Here is a 23,309-nt window from a genome sequence, read left to right as displayed (position 1 = left end):
AGGAAGGGGCACTGACAGGATTTTACTGTTATAGTGAACCTAAGTCTGTCGGATCGCTGGTTAATTAGTAGTGAGTGAAATTTGAGTAAATTTTGTGGGGTTTGTTTTATATTTTAATTAAAGGTTAAGTTTTTATATGGGTATTTTATTTACTAATTAAACTACAGAGTAGTTTCAGTTAAAGGGGGAGGAACATTATGAAGTAACAGTTGGTGCACACGGTTTTGACCACCGGGGGGCAGCAGTGTTTTGAGTGCTGTGCCGGTGTCTTTGTTTAAGTCCAGTTTCGGAAATTAAGCGATGGCTGTGAGGTCGAAGCCGTCTCTGTTATTCCTTACTGCTCAAAATATTACAAAGAAATTAAAATTTGCTTCTGCTTTGCTCTGATGTGCAGAAGGAAAAACACGTTTTTCTTTCTATCCGCCTGAAGAACTTTTGTAACGCAACTACACAACTAAATGTAAAGATGGCATTTTAACCAATGCTGCTTATTGTTCTACAGAACCGTGTTGTTCCGGTGTCCGGCCGCACGTGGAGCCCGCTCACGCTGCAGGTGGAACAAACGCTCGCGCGCTCACAGCTGACGACGGAAGTAGCCTGACGTCACTGAGATTGCGGGAGCAAAGATGGCGAACACCTTCCAGAGTTTCAGCTTGTAAGTGCTGCAGAATGAAACAGTAACATCACACAGCCTGATTTACGGTCCACGCTGAGTGGAGAGGCGTGCCCGTCTTTAGTAGGAGTGTAACTACAACGACACACGTTTGAGTTACAGTCCGTCAACGTTAGCTTCTCGTTAATTGTCGAGGAACTGACGCTAACGTCCATTTTATCCCAACTTGTTTTGTTTTTTTAAACAATTTCCATTCAGTTGTTTATAATCACATTTAAATAACACATTTAAATATGGATGTGAGCAAACGCAACACTTAGTAACTGAGCTTCTAAGCGAGGTTAGAAGATGTGATGGAGCCGTGTTCCAGAGCAGTAACCGGCTCCTTCGGCGCTGTCGCTGTTAATGTGAGCTGCCCGCGGGCTCATGGTGGCTTTTAAACCTGGTCTTGTCTTTTGCATCAGGCGCACCACACCAGAGAAGTTTTACATAGAAGCTTGTGATGATGGCTCCGTGGATGTCCTGGCTATTGATAGGGTGTCAACTGAGATGACTCTAACAGGTAAGCAAATGGACACGCCCCCTGCCAAAGGTCGGGATGCTGTCTAAAAATGTAGAAGAAAACAACCTCAAACAAACGACTGAGACCATTTAAACCTCTGCTCGTTATGGTGAATGGACAGCTTCTCTGCTCTGCCTGAGCAGTCAAAGCACTTTACACAACCTGCCAGCAGCTGTTTCTGTGTAAGTGCTTTCCATCTAACAGTCACACTCCAACCCGGGTCGGTACCTTGCCTAAGGATATTTGACATGTAGACTGAAGCACTGAAGGATTGAACCACAGACCTTCCAGGTAGCAGATGATCGGCTCTACATGCTGAGCTGCAGCTCAAAATGGCATTTAAGTTTATTGTTATTTAAATATGGAATTAAAGAAAGTTTATAAAATTCAAAAGATGTTTTTGCCAGTCTTGATAGACACTTTTTATTGTGCCATTTCTTACTTCTTGTATTGTCTGTTTTCGTTACTGTTTGGACTGGAGCACAGTTACCAACATAATTTTCCCTAGAGATCAATAAAGTATTCTGATTCTGATTTGAGCCATAGTTTATTTGTAAAGCAATTTATTAAACAACACATGGCCGACTGAAGTGCTGTACAACTGAAATATAAAAATACAATAAGAAAGACACTTTAAGTAACACTTCAATATATCTAGCTAAATTGTATTTTGTGTGAACATTAAAATAGGAAATGGTTTCTAGATCTTATAAAAAACGAAACAAAAACATCTCCCATTAAATTTAGTTGATTTGGCAGATAGTGGTTTAGATTTCCCGTCTGCATGCTAAACATCCTTGAGCACGTTAGTAACCCCAAGTTGCTCTCTGATCCATCAGTTAGAGTGTGAATGTTTGATTTAAAGCACTGACCTATAGTTAAAAGCGCTTGTATAAATGGGCTGCACATAAGTGGAGACATTCGCTGTCAAAATAAAAGACGCGCACCAGATAAGAAGTTGGAACGCGCGTTTGCGTACATAAGATATTTGGAAGGAAGGAAGGAAGCAAGCTCCGTAAGCAATTACTTTGGTGTTCCTCCACCGCAAAAGAAGCGCATATTTCCAGAAATTCCGAGAGTTAAAGGAGCAACTGTGACCACATAACATCCACAGAGTATTTTGATGCTGAAGACAATGTGTGGCTAAGTGTTAAACACGTTTGAGGGTGTTTTCCTTCCTATTTGTTATTGTTTTGTTATTTCTTTTTTGGCGTGGGCTGAAATTGTGGGAGTGCCAAGATTTTCTCTGATCTTCAGTTAATTTTTTTTCTCTGTTGGGCTGCAGTAAGTCTGGAGAGTAGATCATGAAACGATAATAGATGCCCTCCTTAGTTACAATCCCAGCTTCGATGATGTTACAGATATATTTCCTGTGTCCATAAAAACCATTGTTGTGTCCCTGTCGCCCTTCTCAGTGAGACAGGATGTCCCTGCGTCAGCTGAGACCAGGCCAATATGTGGACTGATGGGAACTATACGCTTAGTGGCAGGTAAGTTCAGCATGCACACAGTATGTAGATACATTATTTTACTGTGAAATATTGGAAGTTGGATAATCCAGTGCATTTTTGCTCTGCTTTCTCCTTTTTCTGGAAGGCATGTACCTGGTTGTCATCACAAAGAAGAGGAAGGTGGGAGATCTGCTGGGCCATGCTGTGTGGAAGGCTCTGGACTTTGACATAATCTCCTATAAAAAGACAATACTGCACCTCACAGACAACCAGGTAGTGTCTCCTGAATGTCTTCTGATTCTGCGCCTTAGTAGAATTTAGCAGAACAACCTTTAACAGCAGTAACACAAAGGAAACACTTTCACACATCATTGTGGAGGACTTTTGTCTTCTTTACAGAGTTCCTTCAGTTCACTGAGGTTTGCAGCCACGTGTTTATACACAGAAATCTAAAAGTCCAGAGAGTTTTGAACTTTAAATGCAGCAACTGCATCACCGTCTTGTCTTTTTTCAGCCATTGTGTTACAGATTTGCTGCTGAGCTTGAGATCGATGTGCTGTTGACCCAGTTTTAGCTAGGCACATGTGTTGGCCTCACATTTGACGGTAGATACTTTGGTATACTCATGACTTCACGGTCCACTCGGTGCCTGTCAGGTCCCCGTGTCCTGTGGATAGAAAACAAATCCAAATGACTCCTGAAGTATTTTTGCTAATGTGTTTGGTTTGTGCTGTGTACTACGGCCCAACATCTCCTCTATTGCACAATCTGACACGAAGTTAAATTTACTGGGACGTCCAATCGACAAGATTGACCGGTAATGATTATGGTTTGTGAAAGAAACGAGAACGAGCGTGTGGATAATCTTTCTCACTGATGGACACCAGTGATCTCCACGGGCGTGTCTTTGGAGTTCATTAACTTCTGAGAGTTAGTGCACCCCAGAACAGTGTTTTTGAAGTTAAAATTCAATTAATTCAATTAATTTTTTAAGAAAATTTGTCAGATGGTTCAATAAACTCTCCATTAAAAAAAAGAAGAATTGTTTTATTGTTCAGAGTTAAAATGATGTCACGTTAGAATATTAAGTTTCAAAGTAGTTAAACTTGTTCCAGTGAACATGCTTTGATATGAGCTTTGGCACTGACTGCATGAATCGGGTGGTTGAGGTGCAGCAGAAGGGTGGGAGTCAAGGCCCTTTCACATCGGGTGCAGCATGCACTACACTGACCGCGCTCTGCTTTGTGTTGTATTATGTTTAAATGTTTAATTCAAAAAACGTATTGCTCATTTCCTTTGTAACAATCCCAACTAGTAGTCTGAGCATAGAGTTAACCCCGAACACAGCCCGGTTACGATACGACCCTTCAAGTTTAGCTTGAATAGAATTGTCTGTCCATATGCTAATCAAGGCTACGTCCACACGTACGCGGGTATTTTTGAAAACGCAGATTTTTCTATGCGTTTGCACCTTTCGTCCACACGTAAACTGCGTTTTCGGTCACTGAAAACGGAGATTTTTAAAAACTCCGGAACTCAGTTTTTGCATTTACGTGTGGACGAGAAAAACGGAGAAAATGCTTCTATGCCCCATCCTTGTTTACTATTTCCCGCCGAGGCTTCTAGACTTCTGATTGGCCAACATTTCTACACGGTTAGGAATATATCGCCACCTGTTGCTTTGGCATGTTCCTAGCAGCGTTTTCCTTCATTTCTGCGTTTATGTGTGGACGGGATTATTTTTTAAAACGAAAACGGAAAATCTCAGTTTTCAAAAATACCCGTGTACGCGTGGACGTAGCCCAAGTCCAAAACCTCAGTTTCTGTCCATTGACTCGCTCCGTCTCCAGTTACCGCCGTGCTCTCTCGTTTGTCTTCTCCGGAGCTGATAATTGGCGTCTGTCTTGTGTCAGCATAAAAGACAGATGTCATGCAACATGACCATCAAACAGCAGTTGCTTTCTGAAACATCAGATATGTATCGGAGTCAGCACCACATACGAAAGTGACCCAGGTCGGATTTGAAAATATCAGATTTGTGCCGTTCACACTGTCATAGCATGGTCGTATACGGGTCACATAGGGTGATGTGCTTTGGCCTGCAGTGTGAACGTAGCCTTTGTACACATGTTCAAATGTTCCTTATGTGAAACACATTATTGCTCAAGCAGAGATCACAGCTGCTTCACCCAGGTTGTATTGTCGGGTATTTCTGGCTTGTGTGTATCTCTTGCTTTGTTGCTGGATTGATTTCTTGTTGCAGATGCAAGACAACAAGACCTTCCTGTCCATGATTAACAGCATGCTTCATACAGACGGTTTCTACTTTGCAACCGACTATGATCTGACACACACTCTGCAGCGCCTGGCAAACACCAGCCCAGAGTTTCAGGAGATGAGCCTTCTGGAGAGGGTAAGATGTTTCTGATGTAAAGTCTTTGAACTGTTTGTGTATTTGGACGACTGTGTGGCTACAGTTCAGGGCTTAACTGGAAGCACTTCTTTTTTCAATAATGGTTTAGAGCAGGGGTGTCCAACTCCAGGCCTCGAGGGCCGGTGTCTTAGATCTCACCCTTGGTCACATGATTAGTTCATTGCCAGGCCTCTGGAGAACTTCAACACATGTTGAGGAGATCATTTAGCCATTTAGATCAGCTGTGGATCAAGGACACATCTAAAACCTGCAGGACACCGGCCCTCGAGGCCTGGGGTCCCCTGGTTTAGAGGTTGGTTTTTTGTTAAAATATGGAAGTGTCTCAGTCACTAATTCCACATGTACCAGTTATCACTAACAGGGTGTTGACCAGCAAAGTTAAGCTTTTTAACGCTGCACTTGTTTAATTCATTCAAGTGTGAGCGAGGAAGATTCAATTCAATTTTATTTATACAGCGCCAAATCACAACAAAAGTCGCCTCAAGGCGCTTCATAGATACAGAGAAAAACCCAACAATCATGTGACCCCCTATGAGCAGCACTTTGAAGAGCTTGTATCTCTGACCTCGGGTAGGGTGAGACCATCAAATCATGGTTAAACATGTTGGACACACAGTGATAAATGATCATAATATGGAAATCCAACAAAATTCTACATACTTTGCTTCCAAGGAGCCAGACTCTGATTTTCTTTTTTGTGTTAAAAGTGCTCTTGAGCAATAGTTCAGGCTCCTAACTCACGGGATGAACCTGGGTTGTGTGTCTACACACAAAAAGGCAACTAAGCAGCGAACCAGTTTTCTCTTTAGGCAGCCTATCATAAAACAACATCATTTGTTCCCATTTCTACTTGAATATGGCAAAGATAACACCGTTTAATGTTTTTGCACCAACAAGTTGATTGCCAAAGAGCTCTTAAACATACCTTTAGTATACTGTTTGGTGTTTCTTAAAAAATCAGAGGCCGAATAGAGGAAAGAGTAAAAGCTACAGGACATGAGACATGCGTCTGGATTGTCAGTTGAGCCTGTTTATCAAAGCCTCCTCAGGAATGATAGCAGAGTGGCTGTCAAGAATTTATTGTTAAGGAAGGGAAGCAGGGAGAAAATGCTGAGGTATGCCGAATCGCACGAGAACAGGATTGAAAATCTGTGGCAACAAGTCTCATGAAGTGATGAATCCAAACTTTTGGTTCTTATTATCATCGCTGTGCACACGGAGGTCTAAAGAGAGGTCCAACAGTGAGTGTCTGCAGCCGTCTTATCAAAATTAATGGCATTATGAATGAAGAAAAGCACCATCAACAAAACATCCTATTGACAGCAGCATTTTACATTTGACCCCAAACATGCTTCCAGTCCAGGGGAATCATACCTGAAAACCTCACATAACACTGTTCGGAGCTCAGACCTCAACATTATTGAAGCAGTGTAAACAGTGTAAAAGACAGCAAAACATCCAAAGAAGATCTCTGAATGTTCTGCAAGATGCCTGGAGAACTACTCAATTCAATGTTATTTACACAGCGCCAAATCACAACAACAGTCGCCTCAAGGTGTTTTATATTGCACAGTAGACCCTACAATAATACATACAGGGAAAAACCCAACAATCATATGAGCCTCTATGAGCAAGCACGACAGTGGGAAGGAAAAACTCCCTTTTAACAGGAAGAAACCTCCCACAGAACCAGGCTCAGGGAGGGGCGGCCATCTGCTGTGATTGGTTGGGGTGAGAGAAGGAAGACAGGACAAAGACATGCTGTGGAAGAGAGACAGAGGTTAATAACAGGTATGATTCAATGCAGAGAGGTCTGTTAACACATAGTGAGTGAAGAAGAAACACCCAATGCATCATGGGAATCCCCGGCAGCCTACGTCTATTGCAGCATAACTAAGGGAGGATTCAGGGTCACCTGGTCCAGCCCTAACTATATGCTTTAGCAAAAAGGAAAGTTTGAAGCCTAATCTTAAAAGTAGAGATAGTTTCTGTCTCCCGAATCCAAACTGGAAGCTGGTTCCACAGAAGAGGGGCCTGAAAACTGAAGGCTCTGCCTCCCATTCCTGAAGCTGCTGAAGAGGCTTGAGACTGTGTTGATAACTAAAGCTGGTCATACCAAATATTGACTTTCAAGTTTGTTAGGACTGTAAGAACTCAGTATGAGCTGTGTTATCATTTATGCTAGAATATGTTTCAATAAATTGCTGCACCTATTTCCTGTTTTCTTAACAAAATATAAAGAACGGGGTGGTTTAGGACAGAGAACTGTACGTTATCTGAGTTAATAGTAGTAGCTTCGGCTTGATTTGCAATTCTGTATCTGTTCTTGTTTCAGGCAGATCAGCGATTTGTGTGGAACGGACACTTGTTGAGAGAATTCATAGCACAGCCAGAGGTAAGATCCAATTATTTAGTGAGTAAGGTCCAAGATTATAAAAAACACAAGAAAAAATTTAGCATGGTGAAGGAAATCCCTTCAGTCCATAAGGCTCTATAGAGTTTGTTTCATTGTGAGCAATTAAGAAAAGAAGAGAGGCAAGGCTGCAGTAATCCAAAACACACTAGAAGCATTTCTATGACTTGATGAGGAAAACATCAACCATCAAAGTGATGGAGTGAGGAAAAGTGTGGCACAAAACAAGGTAGGATAATGAGCTCCAGCACCCTCTCATCTGATGAAAATTCCTAATTTACTAATCATTTACCTGCTGCCAGAGGCACCAGGGTGAATTCACTCCAGCAACATTTCACGATTTAGCAGGAAAACGATGGTAAACATGTAGCCAAAGTAACCAAGGAGCTTGTGTCATGGAAACTTTGAAATGTTCAAGTCAGTCAGCGAGACGACTTAAGAAGGAGTTGCTGCTGTTTTCAGTGAATCGTGTCATCGGGAAAAATAAAAACAGCATCTGCAGATGTGTAGCTGCGAAACGGCTTCAGCTAATAAGTTTGTCTCCTGCAGTTCTATACAGAAGCAAAGCTGCTGAGCTTCCCGCCCATTTTTAATTTTCCAAAATATGTGTAACTGTGGAGAAGGTCCGACTGTAGCAGACAGTTTCATTTCAGCATGTTTAAATATTCTACTTCTGCTGTACATAGAAGGAGAAAAACATTTAGCAGTTTACCGCTGCTCTCCTTTCACAGCTGCACATGTTTGTGTTTCCTGTTGTCCACGGCTGTATCCTTTCCTGTTTCCTTAGTGAATGCAAGCTTTCATGTTACCTGTGTAAAGTGGAACTGGATGGTGTCATTTAATGACCATTGAAGCAGACTGGTCTGTGCGCTCTAAATGCTTTGTTGTGATTACTGGAGCGCTTTTTTCTTCTTCTTGACAGAAAACTATCAGATGAATAATAACATAATAATAAAAACATCCAGAGTACGTTGTTTAAAAATGTACCACAGTTTGGATCGTACCACTAGACTAAACTTCAGTAAACCTTACAAATGTTTCATACTCAATTTTTTTTGGCAATGAGTCTTTAATATCATATCCCTACATGTGGTGATGTTTCCTGTCAGCACTGTTGTGTCCTTAACACGTGCTAATCAGTCATCACTGTGAAGTCGAGCTGCATCAGTGGAAAGGTGTTTGAGTGGAGCGTTATCTCCAGGAGGAGCTGTTTCAGAGCAGGGGTCCGCTACTATGTCCGAGGTAATTTATGTCCTCTGAGCTAGGGCTGGGTTTTGATGATCGATTTATCGATTAAAATCGATTCTGGCTTGGATAACGTGATATCGATTCATTAAAATCTTGATTTTTTAATATGAATTTATTTTGCCCGAAACACCAGAATCTCAGGTTAAACCTCACAAAATTTCAACAACCACCAAACAGCTGAAACAGTAACTGAGAGCAGGAACACGGACTCTGCACAGAGACGTAAACACAAAGCGCCGACGCATCAGAATCAGTGAGCTGTGACTTTCTCACCCGACGGCACGGACACGGTCGGGGCTGAAAGCCGACAGCTCGCTGACTCTGATGTGTCGGCGCTTTGTGTTTACGCCCTTTTTGCGCTGATTCTGAAGCTGCAGGTTTGATCTCTCTCCAAACAATATTGACTGAACCAGCAGCAAAAGAAGATCCAAACTACGCTTCACATAAACATCGTCATGAATTCACTCTGACTTTTACTGTTTTGCTTCCACCAGGATAAAATCACACTTCATGCACAGCTCTCTCTCTCTCTCTCTCTGTACTTCAAGAACAGTTTCCCGTCTAAAAATCTGTTTTCTTCATTATTCTCTTGCTTGTTACGCACGAGTCTACCGTTGTTTACAGGCTGTCGGTCGCTGTTTTTTCCTTTTACTCACTTTCGAAAAGAAAACCTAATTTCTGCTGTTCAACAGGCTTCTGAACAAATTTTAACTTTTTAAAATTATACAAAATGCAAAACGCTGTGTCTCTAATAAAACCTCTGTAACTTCAGAGGTGATGTTCATATGTTGATTAACGGTTTTCTTTCGTTTTTGATGTACTGCAGAATCTTTTTATAAAATCCCAGAACAGGAAAACCACCTTCATGTTTTTGTGTGTTTATCTTCAGCTGCTTTGACACAAAGGCCTCTGCTGTGATGCTCACACCTTTGATAAAGTCTGGAAAGTGTCAGCTTCCTTTTTATAGATACAAAAAGATGTAAATGTGCTGATCTGAATTATAATATTTCTGACTGTCTGAGGCAAAATTTCCCAGATTCAAATCGAATTGAATCGAATCGATTCTAGAAACCAGTGACGATACCCAGCCCTAGTTTGAGCCCTGACCGAATGTTCTGGCTGCTTTATGTCTCTGAAAAAACATTCTCAGTAAATGCATTTTGTGGTATTTTCTTCTGTTTTTATAACAACACTAAAAAGATTAGAAGAATTTACAGAAAGGATATTGTTGTTCTGGGAGAATGTGGATCCTGCTGTGTTTGACACATACTATCCACCTGAGCAGTGTAGCAGACACAGCCTGGCTCCACCGGTTCAAGTGGCCCAGCGCACACTTTGCTTAACTGCAGGTGGGTACATGCAGTGAGCTCACGAGTCAGAGTCATTTGAACATAGTGGAGTCAGTGCGTTTGCACCTCAAGTCAGTGACAAGCTAATCAGCTCCTCGTGACTTTGAAGGATTCAGATAACCGAGTTTGTCAACAGTTTTTTTGTGTGTTTTTGTTATAGGCATTGATTCAGAAGGACACGCTGCTAACTATGTGGAAACAGAGCAGATAGTGCAGTACAACGGTGCAAAGGCTTCTTTTGTTCAGGTGAGCTAAACACTTAGTGCTCCAGCAGAGATTACATGAAATCTGCCGTTCAGACCAACGATAGCAAATAGGAAAATGGTCAGTAAGTGAAGGAACATAGGTCCAAAATCTTCCTTCAGAACGTCCGTCTGTTGGCTTCCCAGGGTGCAAACAATCTTAAGTTTACTCTAAAAACAATGTAAAAAGATTAAAAAACATAAAAATTCCAAAAAGTTGATTGTGTTCATCTGGACGAAGCGTTTCATCAAGGTGACCTGTGAGCGAGTGTGGGATTTACTTACCTGGATGATTGAAGACAAATCGTGTTCAGAAATTCAACAGATTAACATCTAAATCACTGCAAAGGCACCTGGGACCAAGTCTGGGAGGATGCTAAATATCTGAGTGTCTGTAATGAAGTAAAGCAGTCCAAATGCAAGTTTTACACCGAGCCCACGTATAGATAGAACTCAGGCCTTACTCTGCCCTAAGTGTAAAATAGAGGTGGACAACCTTACTCACTGTCTGTGCTCATGCAGAAAAATACAGCAGTATTGTTCACAAAGTGTGAACTGGATCAGATCTCTGCTGCCGCTGAACCCGTCGTGTTTGCTGCTCAGAATGACAAAATCGGGGAAATTTGAAAAGCAGCTTTACAGGCTGTTAACATCTTTGCAAGCAAGTGCGTCCTTTTGAACTGGATCACGGACAAGGCCCCATCTAAAACTCCGTGACAGTGGACTGTACTGGAATATGTGTCATTGGATTACCTAACATGCGAGTTACATAGTAGGGATAATGTGTTTGATAAAATATGGGACCCTTCACGTTGTTTGGCTATTTCAGCTATTTTCACACAGGCGCTGGTTTAATGTAACGTATGGATGTATAGCTTAATCTATTAAAGTTCATATCTTAAGCCATACACGTCTCCACAGTTGGGTCTTTTTGAGCGACCAAAGACTCAAAGCTGTACAGGACGAACAACGACAACCCAAGAGCTTCATGGGCTCATTCTGTAGACAAGCTTCAGAAACTCTGCTGCCTTCTCCGGGTCTGTCCTCTGATTTCAAATTCTCGTTGTTAATGGTGTGTTTGCAGACCAGAGGCTCCATCCCCTTCTACTGGTCCCAAAGGCCTAATCTCAGGTACAAACCAAAACCACAGATCAGCAAAACAGTCAACCATGTAAGTTCTTTACATGCAGATTCAAGTGAGAAAACAAATACCTGCGCCTGTTGTTTATCTTCATTTCTGAAATCTTCCTGTTTTTGTCGTAGCTGGATGGATTCCAGAGACACTTTGACTCTCAGATCATCCTCTATGGAAGACAAGTCACTTTGAACTTGGTAAGAACAATCCGTTAGATAATTGCTACCTAGCTACTGATGTTTGCATTTACAAGACCATGATATAACCTTCACAGTCAAATGAAATAACAGCAAAACCACAAATACCCATATGCAATCGTTTGCAAAGGCTCTTTGTTTTATTTGTTCTGTTTTTTCACAGATAAACCAAAAAGGCTCAGAAAAGCCGTTGGAGCTGGCATTTGACAAGATGGTCACAAACTTGGGTAATGGCATGATCAAGTAAGATTACCACTAATTCAGCCTAAGGCTTCATCTGTGTCTGGCATTTACTCGACATCCAGCTTTCCTCAGGTAATTAAAGCCTTGTTTTTGTCTAGGTACATAGCTTTTGACTTTCATAAGGAGTGCAGCCACATGAGGTGGCACCGCCTTCAGATCTTACTGGACATGGTTGCTGAAATGCAGGATGACTTTGGGTCAGTGAGCTAGTATAGCAGCTTGTGTCTGTCCAATAGCAATACACTCTTCATAAGAAGTAATGTTGTGCATATGGATTCAGATATTTCCTAGTGGATGCAGATGGAAAGGTGCTGTTAAATCAGGAGGGAACTTTTCGGAGCAACTGCATGGACTGTTTGGATCGTACAAATGTCATCCAGAGCCTGCTGGCCCGACGCTCTCTTCAGTCACAGCTGCAGGTATTAAATGCATAGTCACATATAATAATAAAAATAATGGATAGCTCAACTTTGGGGACTGTTGGGGAGCCCGCTGAACTAAAAAAAAGCTGTAATGGTTCTCACATGCAAGAACTTGCTTATCATTCAGCACCATCAGGAAACCTTGAAGTACTTTACTGTACAAGCACATTTACACACATTTAGACCTATGAGTCATAAATGTTTTCCGTTTCTGTTCACCACCACAGTGGATTTTAAACCAAACAGTCAATATGTGACTAAAGTGATTCAAGGGTTTAACAAAAACAGGAATCCCAGCCTGTTTTAGGAAGTTTTTCCAGTCAGTGGAAAGGACCCCAAAGTTTTGAGGTAGAGCAACGCACAACCATGTTTTTCATATAGTGCTCTTGAGCTGTGCTGGACTGCTTTTCCCCTGCAAGCTAAATTCTGAATTCTATTGATGGCTGAGCTGGTTACCCTAAAGGTTTGGTTAGCTCTGTGGTTTATTTGGGTTCTCGACCCATCCTCGAGGCCTCCCTCGCTTCCATTGGACCGTAATTCCTTTTAGATTGCTGGAATTCATTTTTCATTAACTGCAAATCAGTTAATGTAATAATTTTGCTAAACTCATTAAATCTAAGCTGAAAGTCATGATTTGGTTTAAAATCTAACACAGTACGTGTGCAGAGGCCAAATTACAGAAATGCTTTCATTGTCCAAACATGTGTAAACAGAAAGAATGCACAAATAAATAAACAGCATGTGATACTGATACAAACATGATACTGCTTTATTTAACTGGTGATGATTAATTGTACACATTACACCTTGATACAAAGCCTTTATAAAGGTAAAGGTTCAAATCTGTGTAACCTGTTTGCACTGTGCTTAGTCTGAACAGCCTTGAAGTGGGCACTTTCTGCTTTAATGCTTCTTTCAGGTTGTTGGTCTGCTTTGGGGTTTCCCTGATCCCTAACAATGTGGTTCGAGACGATAAGAACAGTAACAGACTGAACTAGCTCAAGTCTAAATATCCAGAATATTACAGAGATTAAATATATATCGTGTACATTTTACTCTAATCTATTAAACGTTGTTACTTTCACTGCAGAGGATGTGCGCTATTGTACTATTGTATCAATGGAGGAGTTGTACAGGGAGATGGCCACAGACAGGAATGATTTCCTGTGGCGTTCAGTGGTGCATTATGGGTAATCTCAGCCTCTCAGTGAACGAGCTCCTGTGACTGGCCAGCATGTCATGGAGGTATTGTCCAGCCTCATCTTGGACAACATCCGCCTCTCCGACACCACCTTAAGGGGGTCCAGCTCCGTCCCCACAGCATTACTGGCCTTACGGATCAGTTTATTGAGTGTTTTGGCATCTGCGACCCTCAGCCTGCTCCCCCAGCGTGCAGCAGCATAGAGGATGGCACTGCCACAACAGACAGCATCGTCTGACAGATGTTAAAAGACCTTAACCGCTTGTGCAGTGTTGTTTTTAATCCAGTCCAGTTTATTATCTATGTACTCCAAGGGACTTGTAGTCTTCCACAATGTCCACTTCAACCCACTTCCCCCAGTGCTCTGCCTCTTCGCTCTCACTGATGCATTCATGATCAGAAAACCTCTGATGGCAGGTTTCTGTGCAGTGGCTGAAGTCTGTGGTGTACACGGTGAAGAGGAAAGAAGAGAGGACGGTCCCTGTGTTGCTGATCACCTGACACACAATGTTGAAGACGCGCATTTTGTGGTCTTCCTGTCAGGTAATCAGCAATCCAGGACACCAGAGAGGCATCCACCTGCACCATCAGCTTATCACCCAGGAGGGTCGGCCTGATAGTGTTGAACGCCTGGAAAAGTCAAAAAACACGACTCTCACAGTGCTCGCCGGCTGGTCCAGATGTGCATAGACACCATTGAGCAGGTAGATGATGGCGTCCTCCAGGCTGGCCTGGGAAGTCAGTGACACAGGTCTGCGATCCTGGGGTCACTGGAATGTGGCAACTTTGGTACAGGACCAAGGCAGGACGTCTTCAGCACTGGGACCCTCTGCAGACTCAGACTCCTCATGAACAGAGGGAGAGAGTGGCTGAGCATTTACTACAGTGTCAAACCTGTTGGAAAACACATTGAGCACATTAGCCCCTTTTTTAATCGGACCTACTTTGATCAGCTTGCTATGGCTCACCACAGTTGGTTTTCCATTACACTTGAGTAGCACCTAATGTGCTGGTTGTTGTCATAGCATTGCTGCCTAGCATCCTGTAACGTAATTAGTATGCAACATGAATGGTACAAAAAAGGTGGAAGTGGAGGCGTCGACATACCCGCTGCTCGGTCTCTGGCTTTTCGTCAAACTCGGGGACCATGGCTTTGTTTCGTATTTCCCTCATTGCCGGGTTACAAGAACGGCAGGTTTGACTTTGAACGAGACGCTCTCATGACTCATCGAGTGACGCTACTGACCAGCCAATCGCTGGGATGCAATCTGACGACGTCACCTGCTTAGACGGCTTGGAACCCCGGCGTACCGGCCCCAGCTTTTAAGGAGCCCCTGTCTTTATGCCACTCCACACCTCGCTCGTGCTGTTCTGCTCCAGCTTTCTCTGGTAATTATTCTCTGATGTTACCTTTCAGTAACTGAACCGTGCTCACCTCCTCTCTATTGTCCACTCTGAAGGCCTTCTTCTTGTTGTTGAGGAGGGCTTTGATGTCCTCGTCACCCACACCTTGTTATTTGGATAACAATGTCTGAGCTGGGACAGTGGAGTCGGTGTGGAAGGTGTAGTCGGTGAAACACTCACAGTCTCCCAGTCTGTCACAAAACAGCCCTGTAGCTCCACTGAGGCCTCCTCCGACCACCTCCTAATACTACTGGTGGTCACAGGCTCCCTCTTCACAACAGGCGCATAGTGGAGGGTGAACTGAATCAGCTTTTGGTCTGACCCAGCCAGTGCGGGTACAGAGGAGGGTCCCTGACATTAGCATACAGTAGGTCTAAAAGTCTCTCCCCCCTGGCGGGACAGACCACATATTGTGTGAAGTTGGCAGTGACGTGTTTGAAGTCACCAGAGAGGCTGTAAGCTGAGCCTGTAACCGGCCAATGGGAGAGTGAATAATGTCACATGCAGCTGTGAGCTGTGGGGTAGCAGTGGGAGGAACATAAACAGCCACCAAACAGTCACATAGGTACATTTCCTGGGTCCAACAGTGCACAGTTCAGTGTCCGGGCAACAAATCCACTCCTTGATTGTTATATGAGCAGAGTTACACAACCGTTTGTTGCAAGAACAGCAAGCCCTCCTCCTTTCTGCTTACCGCTCACAGCTGGCGCTCTCGTCTCCTTCCTCTCTCCCCCAACAAATTTGCCCTAGATATAACTGTTTGCAATTCGTCTTGGCCTTAGTTGGTGCATTAAAGCTAACCAATGACAACAAAACGTTCTGTTTGTACTGCTTTGCACTGTAGTATCTGCAGCTGTGTCCGTAGGGACAGAGGCCACATCACTCCAAGGTCACCTGTTCCTCTGAGAATAGCAGACTTGTTGCTGAGCGGGTTTTTGAAACCCTGCTTTGTCTATGATTGTTCTTCAGATCTGGGTGCTCCTCCTGGCACCTTACAGTCAAAGTAGTCCCACTGCTGTCTGCAAATGCACTGAAATTAACTCCATACCATTTTGCAGTGGGATTATATTTGCTTTGATTCTTCTAAATGAAGGCAGCAGGTAAACAAGGAAAATGTTCAGAGTTTGCATAACCTCTTAAGCCCCAAGCCTAACTGGTCTCCTGCCTTTTAGAAAACAGTGGCATTCAGACTCGAGAGCATTTGACAAAAGGTGTGTGTGTGTGTCTTTAGAGGATGGGAGTTCTCCACATAGGCCAGCGGATTGAAGAGCAGACAGACTTTGAGAAGATGTACAAGAATGGTGGGTGTTCCCTCACACAGCTGTAGCCTGAGTAGTAACAACTAATCAGAGTTTGTTGTTTTTATATCTAAACCCTGCCTAATATGCAGCTGGTCCTTTGCATGCTCGCAAAACCTTTTGGATCCACTGATTTTACAGGACTTCTAAAGGGCATTGTGTGGTAAACACTGCTTCAGTTTGATATGCTCTGTCCCAGCTACTATCTGGCCAGCATGATTTAGTCCTTGTCACAGTTTTACTCACACACTGAGCAGAAGACTGGTCACTTATTGCACTCTTTGACATTTTTGCTTCATGGTTAGACTATAACTGTTCAACTTTATAAAACATTTATTCATAGAACATTCCCACACATTCATACTCCAATGAATGCGTCAGAGAGCGTCTCAGGGTTCAGTGTCTCGTTCAAGAATACTTTGACATGCAGACTGGAGTAGCCAGGGATTGAACGACGAACTCTCTGATTAGTAAATGACCTGCTCTGCCTCCCCTTCTGTGTTTCACACACAGCCTGGGCAGACAACGCTGACGCTTGTGCCAAGCAGTATGCTGGAACTGGTGCCTTAAAGACTGACTTCACTAGGTGAGTGTTCACAGCAAACACCTACAATACATGCTAACAAGTTTTTCTTTTAGCCCTACCTGTCTTCAAGTTGTGCCATCAGAACTGACAGTCGTCTCTTCCATCATGAGGTGAAAGCAACCACCCACTCTTTCTTTGGAGTAGCTATTTCCTATTAGCGTTTTGTTTCTGACTTTTGTGCTACAGTCGATTGTACTCAGTTAAAATATAAGGAGTCTTTAGAGTTGCAATAAAAAAAGTGAACGGTGATGCTTTTCATGTGTTCATTGAACACACAGTAAAAGCTCCCAGAAAAGCCAAAATAAATGATGTCTTCAAAAGTGTGGATTGTAGATCGGGATGCACCGACCAAACTTTTCCAGTTTCAATACGAAACCAACATCTTGGCTTTGAGTATTATCGAGAACAGTACCAGTAATTAATGAACATGTTATGTCTCACTGTGAGGAACACACTAGCAACATCAGAACCAACGTAAAAACTGTTTTCCTACTTAAAAATACAAATTGGGGGCAGCAAGAATGGCAGCACCTCCCTCTTCCCAGCCACCTCCTCCAGGTGGCCTCTTTGCAAGATGCCCAAACCACCTCATCTGGCTCTTTTAGGAGAAGCAACAGTACTCTGAGATCCTCTGAACTCCTCACTAGAGATGGGTATTGTTTAGGTTTTATCCGATACCAGTACCAAACCGGTACTTTTGAAACGGTGCTTGAACCGGTGCTTAAAGAATGGAGAACACACACTTTGTCCAAAAACCTCTCATGTTTTTGCTGTTTTCCAATTTTTCTTTGGTCATACGTAAATTACACACGAACAACATTAAGCTACTCACGCAGAGAAGAACGGCTGCTGCTGCCATCATCATCCTCATCATTCAGGGCTAGGGGCCAGGACTCTCCTCTTCGGGTTCTTGGGGGATGTTGCTAACTCCGGGTCCGATAACATGCACCACCAGGGTAGGGTTATCGGGGTCCCAACCTGGGAGCCAGGCCTGGAGAGGGAGCTTGACGGAGAACGCCTGGTGGCCAGGCCACTGTTCCCTGCCAACTTGAAGAAGGAAATGACCCGCCTTCTTGTAGGTTTGACACCCACAGGAGATGCTGTAGGGGTTTGGTCCATTGTGTGTTGGGCAGTGGGCAAGAGCAGGAGCCCTGGTGAACTGATCCGCAGCTTTCGAGGCTGGCTACTGGGACATGGCGGGGTCCTCAAGGGTGTTCGTTCTGCTGACTCTGTTGTCCTGCTGGGAGACTTCAGTGCTCATGAGGGCAGTGACAGCGAGACCTAGACGGATGTGATTGGGAGGAGCGTCCTGCCTGGTCTTTGCAACTGTTGCTGATTAGTGTTGGTGGTTAATACCTGGTTCTAGCCTGCTGAGAAGTCTAATATTTAAAGATCACTACAGCCACACATCATCAGAATATTACAGTTTGTTTTGTTTGCGAGGGCAAAACCAAAAACCCAAATTGGATCTTGCTCTTAAAGAAAGTTTCTAACTGGCGATAGGTTCTCCTCTGCGGACCGTCCTTGAGCTCCTTAATTTTCCTGTCAGTTCTGTACTTTAACAGTTATTAAAATGATAAAGTAGCTGTAAATGCTGCTGCTTTTCTTAATGGTGCTGAATTTCATGTTCATATTTCAGGACAGGGAAGAGAACACACTGGGGACTGCTGATGGACGGCTGGAACTCGATGATCCGATATTACAAAAACAACTTCTCTGATGGCTTTAGACAGGTGGGTACCAGAGACGTGCGCTGAGCTTCATGGCTGATCCACCAGAGTCAGAGTTACAAATATATGAACCCAGCAGAGTAAATTATTCACCATTTGGCTCCAGCCAGCTAGTAGAGGCACTTCCTGCCTTCGTGTTGCCGGTGAAGCAGCTGCTGCTGTTCTGGACATTTGATATTACTTTTTAGTAGCATTTCGTTACCTGATTTCTGCATTCATTTAGTGGGAAGTCAGTGGTAGCTGCCTCAGTGCCCCGCACAGCGGCAGCGGTTGAGACAGATGTTGAGAGATTAATTATGAATGGAAATGCTCCGTGGAGTCTAACACAGCAATGACGACTGCCTTATCAAATAGAAACACATGATCACAGCAGCAGCAGTTGCTGCAGACCAGAAGCACCACTGCTACCTGCTGCTGCCCTGAGCCGGTCCTTCCTCCCATTTGAGTAGCAGCAGTTAACAGGTCACGTTTCATATCAGCGTTCTTTACACATACAAACTGTTTAAATTAACCTTATTATGGTCTCACCTTTACTTATAAATGAAGTCCACACACCGACCCTTTGTTCCTTTTTTGCACCATGGACTCACGAGCGCCCCCTATCAGTGCCTCGTTGCATGGCAGGGCACAGTTTGTGTGAGTGTGTGCAATCAGATTGTTTCATAAAAAATAGTTCATAGATCAAACCATTCGATAAAGAAACGATTTCATTTATTTGATTATCATTATTATTATTTTTTTTTATGATGACCTCTGCTGACCACACATCACTGGTGGGTTCAGGTCGTCCTTTATATGCTACTTCATTAGTGTGGAATAGTGTGAATGCAGGTAGAGTTCGCTTTACAGGCATGTATTCCTTTAAAATCAGGCCATGAGCAGCAGAACTCGAGCAGGGCTCAGCACTGATGGTGTGGAGATTTGGACAACACTGTGAAATGTAAATAAAAACAGAGTGCAGTGAAGCCATATTTTTTAGTCCGAATCAAACATGGAAACATGTTTAACATGCGAAAAATATGAGCTATGAGCTCAGAAAAGCTCAGAGACAGGGCCATGTTTCCCACTTCTTTTAACAACCGTCCAGAATGAAGAAGCCTCTGATGAGAGGTGAAAAGTCTTCAAACACTCTTTTAAAGCCATGACCTCGAGGAGCTACACACACTTCAGTGAAATAACTGCTGATCCCCTTAAAAACATCTTTGCTTTTACACTGGTTGCTCTTTTTTAAGCAGAGACAAAAACTGTTAAACTGTGTTCAGTGTGGTGCTCATTGCTTTGTTGCATTCTACAGATCAGTAATGACATCGGTAAAATCTTAAACCTGCATACAAAAAGACTTCAAAGTCACTGCAAAATCTTTGGCAACAAAACACAATCCAGCAGTTAAAACTGTAATTCATATAGAAGAGCGTACCTGTGATGATGCCGCTGCAAAGACGAGTTCAGGTGGGCTGTTTTTCCTGCAGGATTCCATCGATTTATTTCTGGGGAACTATGCTGTCGATGAAGCTGACTGGACCACTCCACTGCGAGACCCCAAGGACTGGAAGTTTCTGACAGTAAGAAGAGCTCAAGAAGCTCAACTCACAATATTTTCTTTTTCTGATGTCTTTAATGTGATGCTGCTTTTCTTTCTTCTAGTTGCCCATCATCATGGTTGTTGCCTTTTCCATGTGTATAATCTGCCTTCTAATGGCCGGTAAGACTAACTGCAATAAACTGAATGAAAATAAATTCCCTCCACTGACGCAGTTCGACCTGTTGTCTCCCGTCAGGTGACACGTGGACTGAGACGCTGGCTTACGTCCTGTTCTGGGGAACAGCCAGTGCAGTAACCGGTGGGCTTATCCTCTTTTATGGACGGGACTTTGTAGACGCTCCTAAGCTGGTCCAGAAGGAGAAGCTGGACTGAATGTGTGCGTGTGGAAAGCAGCTGGGCCCTCGCAAACTCACCACCTCGTCCTCTACCTCGTCATCACTTTATCTGCATCAGCAGGCCTGGAGCCTTTACTAACGCTGGAGCGAGGAGGTCGGTGGGCAGCGAGGGTGGCTTTGTGCACCACAGCAGGAGAGACTGAAGAGTGCACAGGCCTGCTGCTCTCCACACTGTAGCGGACTGACGGTCTGTCCACAGGTTGAACTCGACACTGAACTCAGGAGCTGTTTGGACCCGATGTCTTTGTTCCTCATTTAACTGGAATGCTGTGGACCTGTTTAAATGTATTTCTTGCTGTTCTCCACCTCATTCCTTTTATGAAAACATGGGGATCAGACTTCAAACAGCATAGCTGTGAAGATATTCCTCATTTGCAAATTCTCATGTAGAACTGGTGTGTCCTAGGTTAGACACTGCCTGTGTTTCACACTCTGCGTTTTAAGATCAGTTTTAGCTTTAATGGTTTTAGCTTCTTTTCTGGAGTTTTTGCAAGGAGGTATCCAAGTGTGCTCGTCCTTCAGAATCCAGTCAGCTAGAACACGATTTATGGTTGTGGAGTTAAAAAGGTCCCTTGATGAAGAAAGGGGATTCATCCTGGAAACCCTGGACCGTGAGAAAGAAAGTTGTCATTAACTCGTTTTCTTGTGTTACATTGAGTGAACTATTTTGCACGTCACTTCACCAGAGAAAAAATACTCCTTTGACTTGAAATCCTAATCTGAATAAATCTGTTTTACTGTGGTACTAAAGGATAAATCAAAGTTTATGCGAAACAGTATTCTCTTCACAGAGACACCATCGTGGCTGACAGTGTACTGATGTTAGGGCGATGTCATTTCTTTGGCTCCAAATTAAAAATTACATTTATAAAAATGTTCGTCCTCTAGGTCTGTGCATGTTCATGTATTTTGAAAACACGCCTGGAGTCTTCAATATCACTTCAATTCAAATGCTTTATGTGTGCTTTATATTATCATTATTATTATTATTAATAAGACAAATATCTACAATATAAAAGATAAAAACCCAACAATCAGCACTGTTGTGACAGTGAACAAACCCGAGCTCAGCAGGCTGTGAGGGACAGCAGAGGGACCCGTGTGGAGCTACGTCGGGGTTGGAAAAGTGATTTGAAAATGAAATTCTAAGTTTTGCTATTTAAAATTAAAAAAAATGTGTTGAATAAATTTGTTTTTTCAGCTTCAAATTTATTTGCTTGGTTTCAGATTCCTTTTTCCTGTTTTTAAACACTATTGAAGTTGTTGAAGTTTGTTTTTGTGAAGTCCAGTCTGTAAAACCAAATGAATGGTGAAACACTACAGAGCTCATGCTCCCTGTGTACTTAGTACACATTCATTTAATTCCAATCTTTGGATAATAATAATAACACATTTTATTTGGAGGCGCCTTTAAAGACCCTCTAGGTCACCTTACAGTAGTATGAAAACATGAGGTGAGTAAAACATTTTTAAAAAGCAAGCATGAAAGTAGAAAAGCCAAACAAGGTAAAAATAGAGATTTATTTATAGAAAGCTGAATCTGTGACGGCTGCAGAAGGAACTGTGTGTGTGTGCAAACTGCCTCTTCAGCTTTGATTTTACCCTTTATCATTAAGTCACACCTTACTGTTTAATGGTCTAACTGCACATAATCATTAACTGTTATCTCTTTATTGTCAAGATGAACTCTACTGAACTGAGACTGCATGAAGCAGTTATGTAATTACAGGTGTGCCCGTCTTTGATGACGTTTTTGTTACTAAAAGAATTCTTCCTTTACATTTGTTGTAGAGTCGCAGTATCAAACAGTGCAGATGAGCCTTTTTGTACTTTGTTCTCAAAATCAGCTCAGAGATGAACAAGAACGCTGAGTTTTCAACATGTAATTTGTACCTCAGGAACGTCCAACACAGCACCAACGAATTACCGTTATCATCTTTGGATCTCAGAGGGGAATTTGGTCTGTGGTTATGTTAATAAGAAGTACAAATCATTTGTTGGTTTAATGTAAAGGTTTATAGAAAACAGCTGAGAAGTGGAACCCCATAAAACTCTGTGACTAATGTGTTTGCAGGCAAATTAATTCATATGGTTTGATGCTTCAGGGTGATATTTATAGATAGATGCCTGCAAAACCCGTGCACCTGCTGGGGGAAATCTACTCTGAAGACACCTATGCCTTAATTCAGCTTATACTACCATCGATTACTGTCGGCTCCAGTCCAGACAGTCTGAGCTGAAGGCTTTTGTCTCTGTGATGAGTCTGGCTGACTAAGAATGTGTGTGAGAGCATAATAATATTTTTATATATTTCTTCACCTCCTTGAATGCTGCAAAATATCTGTTTCCTCCTCGCAGCGACTCGTGTTCACTGCTGAAGACTATTTCAGGATGGCTTTATCAGGTGTGATTAGATGTGATCTTAACTACTGTCATATATCAGCGTAATGACTGAAGTACTTTGAACTTTGATTTTATAGCATTTGATGCACAAAAGTGTTTCTAAATAAAGGTGTTTATTATAGGAATTATAGGAACTGTTTAATAAACTCAGCCGTCTGCTCCTTGCTATCTAAAATATAACAGGACACCGGAGTAAACTCTCGAGCATCTCACACTTCTGATGATCAGCTGTCTGCTTGACGTTTATTCAGCTGTGTAAAAACTATAACTTTAATCTCAGCCAAACCGATTTACTCAGGAACAAATAAAACACTGAAAAAAGCCAAACAATAACATTTGTAAGTTATCTAAGTGACTCATATATCATGTTTAACCTGAGTAGCGAAAGACGGCGGTGGGTTTGAAAACGATTTGCCGGGAGTCCGGTGTTCTCACGGCTC

General features: G+C 42.8%; 1 protein-coding gene and 1 long non-coding RNA gene across 3 annotated transcripts; one reads left to right on the top strand and one right to left on the bottom strand.

Moving 5' to 3' along the window:
• The first annotated feature begins 519 nt into the window (after nucleotides 1-519).
• On the top strand, nucleotides 520-21,678 carry sacm1lb (SAC1 like phosphatidylinositide phosphatase b). Of its 2 annotated transcripts, XM_084943515.1 has the most exons (20): nucleotides 520-655; nucleotides 1,078-1,175; nucleotides 2,591-2,665; nucleotides 2,772-2,899; nucleotides 4,890-5,039; nucleotides 7,396-7,455; nucleotides 8,205-8,238; nucleotides 8,614-8,715; nucleotides 10,231-10,316; nucleotides 11,397-11,483; nucleotides 11,576-11,644; nucleotides 11,808-11,887; nucleotides 11,986-12,084; nucleotides 12,168-12,306; nucleotides 16,146-16,215; nucleotides 16,726-16,798; nucleotides 18,438-18,531; nucleotides 19,998-20,090; nucleotides 20,173-20,230; nucleotides 20,307-21,678. In XM_084943515.1, the coding sequence occupies exons 1-20, from the start codon at nucleotides 627-629 to the stop codon at nucleotides 20,441-20,443; spliced, it is 1,761 nt and encodes a 586-aa protein (XP_084799641.1). In that variant the 5' UTR covers nucleotides 520-626; the 3' UTR covers nucleotides 20,444-21,678. The 2 variants fall into 2 exon arrangements, with proteins under 2 accessions (XP_084799641.1, XP_084799639.1); XM_084943513.1 differs by lacking the exon at nucleotides 520-655 and having other exon boundaries at nucleotides 698-1,175.
• LOC146377060 (uncharacterized) lies at nucleotides 13,063-15,452 on the bottom strand. The gene is made up of 2 exons (XR_014801624.1): nucleotides 14,618-15,452; nucleotides 13,063-14,404 (listed from the first exon to the last, which is right to left on the bottom strand). It is a non-coding gene; the product is annotated as an uncharacterized LOC146377060 (long non-coding RNA).
• Nucleotides 21,679-23,309: the final 1,631 nt, after the last annotated feature.

Source organism: Perissodus microlepis, chromosome 11 (genome assembly GCF_051167445.1).
Source record: "Perissodus microlepis isolate ML-2025 ecotype Zambia chromosome 11, ASM5116744v1, whole genome shotgun sequence".
In the NCBI taxonomy this organism is placed as follows: domain Eukaryota; kingdom Metazoa; phylum Chordata; class Actinopteri; order Cichliformes; family Cichlidae; genus Perissodus; species Perissodus microlepis.
Note: the sequence above shows the minus strand (reverse complement) of the source record. Positions and strands in the feature narration are given on the sequence as shown.